The 13,794-nt window shown below is 39.3% G+C and overlaps 2 protein-coding genes across 2 annotated transcripts; both read right to left on the bottom strand.

The window, feature by feature from the left end:
* Positions 1-4,081: 4,081 nt before the first annotated feature.
* Positions 4,082-6,102, bottom strand: foxc1a (forkhead box C1a). The gene has a single exon (XM_028427541.1). The coding sequence runs from the start codon at positions 5,887-5,889 to the stop codon at positions 4,471-4,473; it is 1,419 nt and encodes a 472-aa protein (XP_028283342.1). The 5' UTR covers positions 5,890-6,102; the 3' UTR covers positions 4,082-4,470.
* A 3,840-nt stretch (positions 6,103-9,942) lies between these two features.
* On the bottom strand, positions 9,943-12,799 carry foxf2a (forkhead box F2a). The gene is made up of 2 exons (XM_028427746.1): positions 11,523-12,799; positions 9,943-10,442 (listed from the first exon to the last, which is right to left on the bottom strand). Exons 1-2 carry the CDS (start codon positions 12,490-12,492, stop codon positions 10,267-10,269), a joined length of 1,146 nt encoding a protein of 381 aa, XP_028283547.1. The 5' UTR covers positions 12,493-12,799; the 3' UTR covers positions 9,943-10,266.
* Positions 12,800-13,794: the final 995 nt, after the last annotated feature.

Below are 13,794 nucleotides of genomic sequence, written 5' to 3'. Positions count from 1 at the left end.
TACTTAATTGCGTTTATTTTAAATATGAACAACATGTGTTACCATCGGTTTATTTATTTGGTGCTTCAACAATAATCAGCACAAATGCTGCTGCTACGATTTGATATTTCACTGTATAATAAATAAATGAGTATGAATTACGTTTTGTCACCTCCTCCTGCGCAGGGTGGAGTTTTATTCCTCACGGGCCATCCGCATTAAAAATAGGGTTGTCGTCGACTGTGGGTGCATTAAATGCCTAAATATTAAACTCCTCGTGATAATAAATTACTGTATGCCATGCCATATAACTGGCACATTCAAGTGCTCGGTGCGTAAAATGTTCTATAATTAGAAACCACAGGGCCTGAGCTCCAGAAAAGCAGGTTTTGTCTAAACTTGAAAGAAAGTCTGTTCTTTTCTGAGGGATCTCGCCAAGGCTGCCGGGTTATTCGCAGGTCGGCCGTTTCCCCTCGGTCTGAATTCACAGTGCCCCATTATCCCCAGCATCCCAGTGGCGATGAAGTCTGCATGAGTTCATGTCTTTTGATTCGAAGATGCTGCAAAATATAATCAGAAGCCAGTGGTTACATGTATTTACTCCGCCTGTTTTGACAATCATTCCTTGAGAAATTATCATTTGTCTCTAAAATGGGACATGGCCAATGAGAGGCTGCATGCGGTGGTTATTTATCCTTTAGAGACAAGTGTTGGACCTCCAACCTTTTACTTTGGCCGCAGAGCAGACAGAATTTTACGTCTATGAGCTCCTAATTAGGAACAGATGGCGCTGGGAGCAACCGAGAGCTGAAACACAGCATTTTCCATAGTGAGCTGCGGTCACTCAGCCATACAGGTGCACGTAGTCTGCAGGGGCTCACCGAGACTCCACTTCATTTACTCTTTTTCTGCCCTCCCCCTTTAGACCCTACGGAACATGGGATAACTTACAAGGTCCATATCCGAAATTACGCACGAATATAACTGTTTACAGGTAGCTTCTTAAGGAAAAAAAACTTGGTGCAGATTGCTTTGCTTTGTTGGTGAACATTTAAGACAGCATAAAAAAACTAATAAATGGAATAAAAGACGGTTTCTAGGTTGCCAAAGTTGAGTCTAAGGCTGAGTACGCGGTTCATTTACGTGCGTAAAAACGCCACAGAAAAAAATAAATAAAAAATTACTGCTCCTGTCTGACACACAAAAATACACAATAACTGACACCCTTTTAAGACCAAAACAAACAAAAAAAGTTATTATATTGTTGAATGAAATTCCCGTAAATTTCCTAATTTGTCCTTTGGATGATCACAGTTGCTCAAAAGATAATGTCAAAGCTGGATATTGCAAAGTTGTACCTCTGATCGTATTCATATTGCAGCATTACCTCACATAAATGTTCAAAAATAAGAGAATAATTCAGTTGTAAACTTCAAAATAAAGGGACTACATTTAACATGACACCATAACCACACTAATACAAAATAATATTTTGGTCACTGGATAGGGTTTGTTTATTTCCTAAAGTTTGAGCCTGACCTCCAAATACACAAGCTATTGACAGTCAAGTATATGGAATCATATTCATATAAATACACATTTCTCAGATTATAGTTTTTTCTCTCTCTAAATGCGCCTAAATTATAGTCTCACTTAAATCCAGGTTCGGAAAATATAAGGCAACAGCACATCAATAAAGTGGGACTAATTGCTTTGAACCAAATTATGATCTACATTAAAAGACAATGTGTTTAAATCAAAGATGCAGCTCTGATTACTTGAATATTAAAGGCTGGGCCAACATAGAGGCTTTTGTCTTTGCTAGTTGACCCAAAGCAGTGAGGGAAGTTGTGCATTTTCAGGAATGTAGCGGAACGTTTCAGGAAGAAGCAGAGTGAAGCCTGTACTCAGGCTCAAACTGTGGTCCCCAAATGTGTGCACGTCAAGAGGCCCTAAAAAAGACATCATGCGCCCACTGTTTATGAGACTTAGCCTACAGCAACATCTGATTAAAGAGTGTTTATGTTGTGAGAAATAATGGCCATAATAATCTACTGTAATCAAAAACAAAACAAAAAAACGAAACATTCATTATTATGCTCATTCTTCCGATGAGGGAAATGAAAGTGAAATTAGATTTGTACCTGGATGGTAGAAATTCCCCGGGGCTCACAAACTATTGTGACTCATTTAATTAAAGTATCAGTTCAGAACAAGAAGCACAGTCTCTCATTCACTTATCTCAAAATTCAACAATTTTGAGGATTTTCAAAATAAAATGCACCACACCAGACTATCCTCTGCACTCGCATCGCCCCTCTCTGTCTCTTTGTGCCTGCTATGTCCTGTTATATTGTTGATGGCGCACTGGCGGCCGACATCCTCCTCATTGACCCCCGTCTCCCTCTCTGCTTTTTCCGTCTCATGAAAAACGATTCCAGCTCTCTGATTGAATTTTATTCCTTCCTGACCTGGTCCATTCTGTGAGAGCGCCATCAATCTTTGGACTAACACGACGTTTGTTTATTAGGCCTACACTTGGGAAAGTATCTAATGACTTTTATGAGTCTGATTACGGTGCAAACGGAGAGCTGGGAGGACATGATTTTGTGCTGAAATGAACAATTGATATTTTGGTTCAGAAAATGTTTATATAGTCAGAAATATCTGTTGTGCCATAAGATGTTCTGTTCTTGCAGTTTGCCTCGTCCTGTTGACATGGAGGCCTGACGAAGGACTGACGAATAAACCAACCAAAACCACCTTTCATTTCATGTTGCGTGGTCACATGACTGGATAGTTGGTCGTGAGTGGATTTTGACTTGTCTGTCAAAAGGAAAACCTCAGAACTGTGATAAAGAAATCAGTGAGTCAGAGGATTTAGGCTGAAAATAAAGCAGCTGGTTTAGAAATCAAATACGCAAATTTTACTCTGTTGTTGTATTTGTGGGTATTATTTTTTATTTATTATTTAAAATATGTATGGTATTTGTTTATATTCGTAACTTTATTATTATTATTATTATTATTAGCCATGTTCAATTTTACGCATACACGTTTCACACAAGTCAATTCAAGGCATTTCTGAAATGACGTATATATTATTGATATTTAAAATACTTACGCATAGTAGCTTAAATATTTGAACCAATCAATAAAATTTAAATTAAATTAAATTAAATAATAAACAAGATGTTTGTTTAGATTATAGAGAAAAGGTTACTGTAGCTTATAGAATAAAAGAAAATAAATGCCCCTATTAGCTGAATTTTAAAGTGATTAAAATTCACTTCGTTCTCATTAATCCTGAAGGAAAAATAATAAACTTTTGTAGCCCCTGATGTGTATTTAAAAAAAGCCAAATAAGATCACAATAAACCCTTGCACGCCAATTTGTAATCTATTCATTCTATCCACACACTCTGAAAAAAAGAACAGGGAAAAAAAACTTGAAGATGTTACACATAATAAAAACGTGACGGGCTATTGTCTCCATTCAGGTCAGCGTCATGTCAGACTGCTGAGAATTGAGACATCAAAACTGATGTGACAACGGGACTATCTTTGGCATGTGTGGTATGATATTAAGTAAGCATTTGGTATGCGCCAGTAAACACACAACGCAGTCCAAAACAAAGTGTGTGTGCTGTCCGCTGCCTGTTTCTCAGGTCTGTGGCTCAGGGTCAGCGTGACTACAACGCCTGTACGTCTCCTATGTGATGGTAAAATAGTAACATGTGAAAGAAGCAAAACGAATTTTCTGTGGACACATTCTAATTTACTATTTCACATTTGCTATAATTAAAAAACGTAAGACGGTGACATATAAACATGCTTCTTTGTTTACTTTTAAGGAGCATTATGTGCAAATATCCTTTTTTCAAATTATTCTAAACACTATTAATAAAATGAAAATCTTAAGGCGTCAGATCAGATTAATAACCTCACACAGAAAACTACCATGGACCAGCCTGAGTGTAAACTATCACTACCCTGTATTCAAGTCTGTAAGAAATGAGGCGTTACTTTAACTCACATAAAATGACAATTTATTAAACAAACAAACAAATCCTTCAGAATACTTTTTTTTCAACAAAGGAAGAATCTTTGAAATAGTACGGTGATATACACGTTCCTTTTCCTTTTATAATGGAACAGTTTTTTTTGGACAATTAAGGCAATTCAATTTAGAAACACTTTTTTTGGTGTTTGGTCCATAATATCCGGCTACAGTTTAGAAATAAATTACTATATGCAATTTACACGTCCATGAAAAGTGACATATCTTTTTAACATATCACATAAAAGCCACAAAAGCAAAGAGAGACTTACGTGTTATTTGCAGTAACACTGTTCTTTAGAGAAAAAAAAAGATCAAGTCTTTTTATGCTTTCTGTCTCATATTTGTCCATTTGGTGTGGGCAGGTAAGGAGGGCAAAAAACTGACTGAGAGTTCAAACACCGTGAGGAAAATACTGAGCCTGCTTTTGGTCAGAACTTGCTGCAGTCGTATACGAAAGCTCCCGAAGTGCGATAGATGGATTGGCTCGGTGGGAATGACATCTGACAGCTGTTATTCCCATTCACCGGTGAGTTATTCAAGCCAATTCTTTGGGATTCAAACATCTCTCGGACTGAATGGAAGTTCTGCTGCTGTGCTGGGTAAGCTGCGCCCAGATGGCCCAGGTCTCCGGCCTGGTTGAGGTACCATGAGGTCAGCCTCCCTTGATGGGGATGGTGGCCCTCCTGCCCAGAGTTCAGATTGCCGTGGGTCAGGGAGGATGAGGTGGTTGTGACCGAGTAATCTGGCAACGTTTCGTCCACGGTGGTGCTTGGTGCCAAGTGGCTAGATCTGTCCCCAGCATATAGGCTCATGGCTTGCATGTTACAATGATAGGTTGCGTTGGAGGTAGTGGAGATGGAGTTTTGGTTACAGGGTGAACTATAGACGGATGTCTGACTTGGAGAATAGTTTAAGGACAAAGACGGTGCTATACCTGTCCTAGTGGAGGCGTTGAGGCCGGAGTTGAGCTCAGTGGCTCCTTGTGGAGACCCTCGCACCGAGGTCATGATGTTGTCCACGCTAAAGCCCTGCGTCGAGGCCTGGCTGTGGTGCTGGTGGTGCTCTGAGCTGTCCATACCAATGGACCTGCTGGAGGGGATGCTGTGAGGACTCCCACTGGACATGCTGCTGCTGTCTGGACTCTCGATTTTAGGAACGGTGCTTAAAGAAGGAGACTCAGCCTGTGGCGGTGTGACTGTCCCGTTCTCAGTCTTTATATCCTGGATCCTCACAGGCTGGGAGCCCTGCACCGGTTGTTCCTGCTCCCGGCCCTGCTGCCTCGGCGGCACCTCCTTCTGCATCCGCTCTTCTTTCTCTCTCATTGCGTCCTTCTTTTTGAACCGCCGCCTCCTCCTCAAGAAGCTCCCGTTTTCAAACATATTGTAAGAGTCCGGGTCCAAGGTCCAGTAGCTGCCTTTACCGGGTTTTTTATCATCGCGGGGCACCTTCACAAAACACTCATTCAGCGACAGATTGTGCCTGATGCTGTTCTGCCAGCCCTGTTTGTTGTCTCGATAAAATGGAAACCTCTCCATGATAAACTGGTAAATCCCATTCAGGGTCACCTTCTTGTCAGGCGAGTTTTGGATAGCCATAGTGATGAGCGCAATGTAACTATAGGGTGGTTTTACCATATCCTTGGGCTGAGGTTGAGGTGTGTACGGTCCATACGCGCGGGCCATGCTGGCAGGGTACTGGTCATGAGCAGCATGAGAGTACATATTCATAGGTGCCGGCATCCCCGTGTATCCCCCACCGGCTGCGGCCCGGTAGTAGCTGGGGTCGCTGCTGATGTACGGCACGACGCCCAGAGAGTTGGGACTGGAGACGGAGTAGCGAGCCTGCATGTCTTCACTTTGATCCAGAGGAAATAAAGCTCCAAAATGCGCAGATGTGCGCTCCACTTCTCCCTCCTCCGAAAGCTGAAGTGCTAAAATCACAGTTCCTCACTGCTCAAATTTAAAAAAAGAAAGTCTTAACCACAGTGCAGTGTTTAAGCTGTCCCCATCCTTGTGTCCCTATGAAACGCACACTGAAAAAGTTCTGAACTTTGGACATCCGTCACCACACAGGACTTTTGCGCAGTTAAATTCTTTCCTCCTTTTTGCTGCTAGGGAAGCCCCGCCCCAAAAGAGTGCAAGACTCGTCCAATGGGAAGTCAGGCCGTGCAAAGAGAGCAGAAAGCTGCTGGCCACACTCAGGGCTTTTAGAAGAAAAAAAAACTGAAGGAGGTGTTGGTAACTCCCAGCCCACTCAAGCCAAGACTTCAGACTTGACAGAGCAAATCACATGTATCAGTGTATATTCCCGCACACTTTGTTACTAATAGGCACTAATATCAGACATGCCTCCATACAAGGAGACAGCTGAGATACTTTAATTATCAAAAGGACTCATTATTAATCAGTACATTGTATTGATTTCACCATATTAATATTCATATCATGTAAGCGATTTTACGCACGGCACATTGGTATTTTACTCTACATGACATTACCCTATATTGTTTTTTTTATTATTATTATTAATAAGACGTTAATTCTTTGTGTGTCTTTTTCATTAGAAAAACCTGTTGACACCAGTAAACCAAATGGCGGCTTTTACGCGTTAGTTTAAGGTCTTTAAAGTGTATTTTATTAGTTAAAACACTCAACACCAGCAGCGGATCAGTGTGAGATCAAAGCAGTGAAGAGGCTCGCATCGTTGGCAGTGGGCGGTTAAGTGCGATCTCATTACAACGGGAATTAAAGACAGTTTGGGCTGAGAGTGACCAGAGGTGTGAGAGTTTATTCAAGAGAAACATTTAAAGACGGAGGAGCCAAATGGGACGACCATGACACCTTACATGTGTGGCTTTTTCACCACAATGTTAAAACAGATTGGAGCCCCATGGAGAATTGATTGTCCCAATACACAAAAGTTTAACATATAGAACAAATCTCACAAATAATAAAATATTTGCAGATTAATTTTGATTATAAAAGTTAAACAATCTTTTGATTTTTTAAAAGAAACTTTAAGCTGTATAGCACTCTCCATAATTACACGAAATAAAGTTAAGAATAAAGTTTTTTAACCAAACATTGAAAAAAGGTTCAATAAACCGGCCCCGTGAAGGCCCTGCTGTCAGGGGCGACCGTGCATGAAATTGTTAATGATCATTGTGAGGCAAAGTTACAGTCCCAATATCGCTGTAATCCTCTGCAGGTCGTCTTAATTAAATGTCCGTGCCGTGGCCTGCAGTGCTCCGGTGGTTTCTCCTTACATGGACCCAGGCATGAACTTTTTCCACCGCCCTGGGCTGTTTACACAATTCACGACGGGCCTTTTACTTAATTCCTCGGCCTGCCCACCCAGTCCTCCTTAACTCTTTATCATTATTAAAGTATCCACGACTAAAACACGCTGATAAAAACATGTGTAAGTGTGAAATTGATAAACAAAATAGCGTGCGTAAAATCGCTGGATTGAGCATTTTCAATATCAGAATTGATCAATTAAAATTTTTTGGATTGAATGTTGTAAATACATGTTTAATATAACTTTAATTATTGCATCATTTACGAATTGGTATATTTGTTTTCACTAACATTTTCATTTCAAAAACAAAGGCCGAGATTATAATAATCAAATAATCCGACAAAAAATGCAGTTATATTGTTCTGCATAAAAAAGGATTAGAACTTAAAGTTTTAAACTGTGCTGATCAAATATTCAACATCAAATATTGATGTTTTAACACATGAAAACCAAAACCAAAATAAAAACTAAATTTCTACTGACGTTTTAAAGGGAGGAAGAAGAAAAAAAGAAGGGGGGGGGGGTGATCATCGTCATCATAACTATGGACTTGGCTCCCTCTGGTGTTCATACAGCTCAGCTAAACCATCCATATGGAGCTTTTATTTAAGACTAATACTAGTCGGTGGTCTACATTAGAATTCTACGTATTGCTGAGAGATACACTTCCTGTCTATTATGAGGCTCCTGCAGACCACATTTGGTCTATGCTCTGTTTGTTTTGGTCCACCGTGAGATCTGAGTGATTGACACAAGTGACACAAGCAAAAAGAAAAAAGACTGATTTTATTTTATTTTATTTTATTTTTTCTTAACAAAATATATCTGGGAACATAAAATAAAACCTTTTTTAAAGTATTTGTTTTTGCCTTCCAACCACATTCCTTGTTTTTTCCCTCTGCTGCTAAAGTTGCAGGTCATTTATTAGAAGCTGCTGCCACCTTCTGGTCTTTATAAGTACTACAGTTACTGATAGAGAGTCTAAATGACTGTGTCTGTGTGTACATTTTTACAAAGCACAATCATTGATTTATTTAGTAAGGCATATAGTCAAAACAAAACAAAGTTTACACAAAGCGTGTTTTTATTATGAATTTAAGTAAAATTATACAAACTTTTAATATTCATTATAAATACCTGAAAACTGCTCTGTAGGATCATAATAATCATATTAGCCACTATTCTCGTTTGAAAATATTCTCGTTTGAAAAATATAAAGACAAAAAAGACTAACCCTATATAAGGGTTTATATATAGGTAACTTATATTTAACTGAAATAATACATATATTAAATATAACCATTGGTATCAGCCAGTTACATACACATCCCCCTCTTTATAGGCATGATTTACAGTTTGATAAAGTAAGGCTATTTTTTTCTTTTAAGGCTAAGAGAAAATTAACAACCTTTGACCCATCCTCCTGGAGGTCCCCACAGGCCTTCATTAACTTATATAGATATGATATAGATTAGTTTACAGCATTTCGTTTTCTCATATATAGCGATCTATAGCTGAGAAACATAGTTTCCTTCATCACACCTAAGCGTCTCCTTTCACACCTTTACTTCCTGTGAACAAATCTCTAATTGTTTCATCTGTTCAAATACAAGGATAGATGGGAACTGATGAATGGTTGACTTGGTACACTTCAGCATGTAAAATGTCTTTCCACATTTACTGTGTATGAAACCATTTCAGACTTCATTCATATGACGCCCACGTGAAACCTGATATTAACACAATGATAATGCAAACAATATTGCTTGCTACTGTTACAAAACTGCGATTAGAGTTGATTGTCCCTACAGATAAATAATGTGTTTGATTTATGTTCCTCAGTATCATAGACAGCAGGCACATATAAGCTCTCACTCACATGCCTTCCTTTGTATAACAATAGAAATGTTGAAACCTATATGAAAAATCTTATGTATGTATCTTATTTGACAACAATTAGTTGAATATCAGTGAGCCTGTATCAGTGGACCAGCTGGGCCTTTTAGTGGCTGTTAACAGCTTTGAGATAAAACACCAGCTTTGTCTTGGCAGCTACATCTATTTGTTGGAGCCTTTAAACCTTCAGTCACCACAAGATGGCAGTATACGTCAGGTAAAGATGGCTGGAGAAGAATTAAGGGGACTCAACTAGAAATGTAAAATGTGAAGGTCAAGCAGCTGCTGACAGATCATTTTTATCAGCCATTTAATAGTAAATAAGACTTTTATGTCTGAAACCCAACTTCCTTTTTTTTTTTACATCTTATCTGAATTTGAGTGTAGCTGGTGCTCAGTTTTCACTTTGCTGTGCCTTTTGCCCATACTTTGACCTTTTAGAGGAAAACTATATATATATATATACATATATATGCATATATATGCATGCATATATATGCATATATATATATATATATATATGATAACATTTTAACATGTGGATTTTGTTTAATTATGTAAATTAAACCAGGTATATAACACATAAAATTCACTGTTAAGAAATATATTTCTGAATGACTTCGGTATTGTGTCATTGTGATTGCATAATAATAGAAATGTTAGTTCTTGAAGCAGAAAAAATGAAAGAAACTGTGGTTCTGAAATGTTTTTTCAAGAAATATTTATTTTTTATAACAATTAGCACTTCCAAAGTCTCATTTAAAAATAAATCTCTTTAAGCTGTCAGCAATCATTTCAACAAAACACTAAGTGCATGAATATTTCAGGTACATGTTTATGATTTGAGTTTAATGTGAATACTGCTTATCCATATGTGTAAAATCAGTCACGTAATTAAAATGTGAACGTCATATTCAAAATGTCTTTCACTTAAAAAAAAATATATATTGTCAGAATAATTCCACCAGAATTTAGATTCAAAGAGTAGGATTGAGTTTTATTTCAGAAGCAGGGCCGCCTCTTCTTTGTCACATTACGCACGGCTTTACGTCCTGATAGACGCTTTGGTGATGGTGATGGTGAAGCTGGTGATAATAGGATCCTCCGGTGCTGGGATGGAGCGAAGAGATTCCATTGAGGTTTAAAACGAAGTCCTTCCTGTCGCACACAGGAGCTGAGTGGCTGGAATATCGAGACAGTCCCACTGTAAACAGGACAGGAGGAGGAAGCAGGTCAAGACAATACAAACACAACTAATAGGTTTATTATTTTTTTTCATTTTTCCCCCGGAGGAAACCTGCATTTGTTAATACATTCCAAAGATAAATCTGGCAGATTATTAGCCCTGATATAGCTAAAGATTTTATTAATAACGCATACGTTTATGAATAATTAGCCTACATCATAGTCGAAATCTTACAGATTATGAATGCAACGTTTGTGTTACCAGGTTTAACAATGCAGTTGATTTTAATAATAAAATACTAAATATTTAAATGATAATAAAACGGTTATTATAATTCTACACATTCTGTAGGATGTGGTGATCTTATGCAACTAATTCAAAATTTTCCATGAATATGAAAATAAGACAATAAAATATCATTAAGAAATATAAATCTTTTATCACTTGTATTCATAAAACCCTAATAAGTTGTGTTAAAATATAGAATAATTGTTTGAACGTTCGGGCAAAATTTAGAAGAATAAAATAGACGAATCAATAAAACTGCTTCCATATAAACATGTGGCTCGCTTCAATAAATCTGCAGTGAAAAAATAGCTTGTTTATGAAAATGATGTGACTTATGTCTATAATGTAACTTTCTATTTATTTATTTGTAGTGCTTTATGGAGATAGATATTGTACAGTACAAAGGGAGTATAAATCAAATAGTATGTACGTTTTCAGTTGAACTGCAGGATGAATTTAGGACAAACTGTGTGCAGTTTATACACCACATTTCAATATTTTGAGTTCTGATCAATATTTTAATTTAAGCTGCTGTAGCATTTACTTCTTGTGTTTTGTTAGTAGGTTTGTGGGTTATTTATTCAAAATGGATTTGCATGTTTATGTTCCTCGTACATTTGTTAACATTAGTTACATTTGACGCATCATGGAAAATATGAAAATGAAATTCATAGCTATTTGTTCATTTGAATAACGGTATGATGGTTGTTATGACTAGAAAAAAAGGCAAATCCTGAGCTGCATGTAAGTGTTATTTAATATAGCTCTTGGCGCATATAATCTATCATTAATGCATAAGTGAGTCTGTACCTGATATGTCAGAAGAATCTCGTGCGTTATGGTGCAGATAGCCCTGATCCAGAGGGTAAGATGACACGCCCGTGTGCACGGCAGAGGAGTTGGGACTGCTTGATGCCAGAGACTGCTGTTTGATGTATGAGGACACGCCAGGTGTACTCCAGTGTGAGGCTGCATTTGCATATGGAGACTGACAGTCCAACGTGCCCACCATCGCCGGGGAGGACTGCAGGGGACTGCTGCTGCTGTCCGGACAATAGTCTGCGTTAGAGGCCACCTGACATGTGGCCATATACGATGATCCGGAGCTTGCGGACATATGAGGGACGTGGTGCCCTCCTCCGAGTCCCTCGAACCCACCTGGAACTGTATTACCCATCAAGTCTAAGTTGTAGCTGTTGTGACATACTAATGAGCCTGACGGTGACTGGAAGTCAAAGTTCTGCGGCAGCATGGAAGCACCAAACCCGATACCATTCATCATCCTGTACATTGGTTTCAAAGCTTGGCATTTCCTACGAAACCCACGAGGTCTGCGTCGAAAGGAGCCCTCTTCGAACATAAACTCACTACCCGGGTCGATGGTCCAGTAGTGCCCCTTGCCAGGTCTGCCCAGCCCTTTGGGCAGCTTTATAAAACATTCGTTCAGAGACAGGTTGTGTCTGACGGAGTTTTTCCATCCCTGGTATGACCCCCTGAAGAAAGGGAACCTGGCCTGCAGAAACTGATAGATCTCACTTAAAGTGAGCCTTTTGGTCGGCGAGCTTTGGATTGCCATCACAATCAGAGCGATGTAAGAGTATGGGGGCTTTTCAGGACGCCTCAACCCTGAGTTTCCCTTTTTCCCTTTTGCTGCTGTATTGTGCGCGCTCTCCATCACCGGCTGCGCGCTCAGCAGAGCTGCGCTCACAGCACCGGCCGCTGGACTCGAGCGCAGAGGATTAGATGAAGCTAAATGTTGCTGCGAAATCTCAGTCGTCATGGTTGCGCTCTCTCGTTTTAGATACACACAGTGCGTGGTCTCTGTAACACGTGGGCGACTCACCTTTGTATGTATTTCAAGTGCTATTAAAAGTTTCCTGTTGCAGCATTTAAAGAGGTAAATGTCCTCTTTAAATGCTTAAAGGTTATAAGCGTGAAAATCAAGAAACACCAGGCGCTGTCCCTCCTTCCTCTCTCTGTCCATTGCTGGCAATAATCCCATAAGAGAGGGAAAATAAAGCTCCTCGTTCTTTGCTTGCGCATATCCACCCGGCCAAACACAACTCGACCACCTATCAGTTCTTAAATCTCTCTCTGCCCCTCTGTCCCCCCCTCAGATCCCTCCAAGAAAATCGCCAGGAACTACTCCCTCCCCATCTGGCCAGGATCCAGGCTAGAAGCCGGACACTGCGCAGTGGAGTAAGACAAATCTCCTCCCACGACTCACTTTCTAAAACACCTCTGTTAACAGAGCAATGTTTGGGACGATGACCTGACAAAGCGTGATGTATTAAGTGGTTTGAGCAGAATGATTCCCTTTGACCTCACGTGTACTGCAGACAGTGAACGGTGCCTGCTGGTAGCTTAGGGTTGTAAAGTTGTGCGGGAGAAGTCCTGATTTGTTTGGGGATCTGTTCAGGGTTAGGGCTCTGACATGAGAGGAAGCATGCTTTTTCCATCAGAGCGTGCCAACATACCACACACAGCGCACAAGTGTCGGTTTACCTCTCAGAGCCTGGATTACTTCCCCAGAGAAATGCAGTTATTAGAAAATTTAACAAAACTCTCAGAACTATTCTGACAATACAATATTCAAATACACTCTGCAAAGGTTTGTGGGTTATTTATTCAAAATGGATTTGCATGTTTATGTTCCTCGTACATTTGTTAACATGTTACATGTTACATTTGACGCATCATGGAAAATATGAAAATGAAATTCATAGCTATTTGTTCATTTGAATAACGGTATGATGGTTGTTATGACTAGAAAAAAAGGCAAATCCTGAGCTGCATGTAAGTGTTATTTAATATAGCTCTTGGCGCATATAATCTATCATTAATGCATAAGTGAGTCTGTACCTGATATGTCAGAAGAATCTCGTGCGTTATGGTGCAGATAGCCCTGATCCAGAGGGTAAGATGACACGCCCGTGTGCACGGCAGAGGAGTTGGGACTGCTTGAATCTCTCAGAACTATTCTGACAATACAATATTCAAATACACTCTGCAAAGATCATTACTACAAATTGTCATTTTTATTGTGCCAATTTAAAGCAAATAAGCAGACATGAAATAATTT

The sequence above is a fragment of the Parambassis ranga genome, chromosome 17 (genome assembly GCF_900634625.1).
Source record: "Parambassis ranga chromosome 17, fParRan2.1, whole genome shotgun sequence".
NCBI classification, from domain to species: domain Eukaryota; kingdom Metazoa; phylum Chordata; class Actinopteri; family Ambassidae; genus Parambassis; species Parambassis ranga.
Note: the sequence above shows the minus strand (reverse complement) of the source record. Positions and strands in the feature narration are given on the sequence as shown.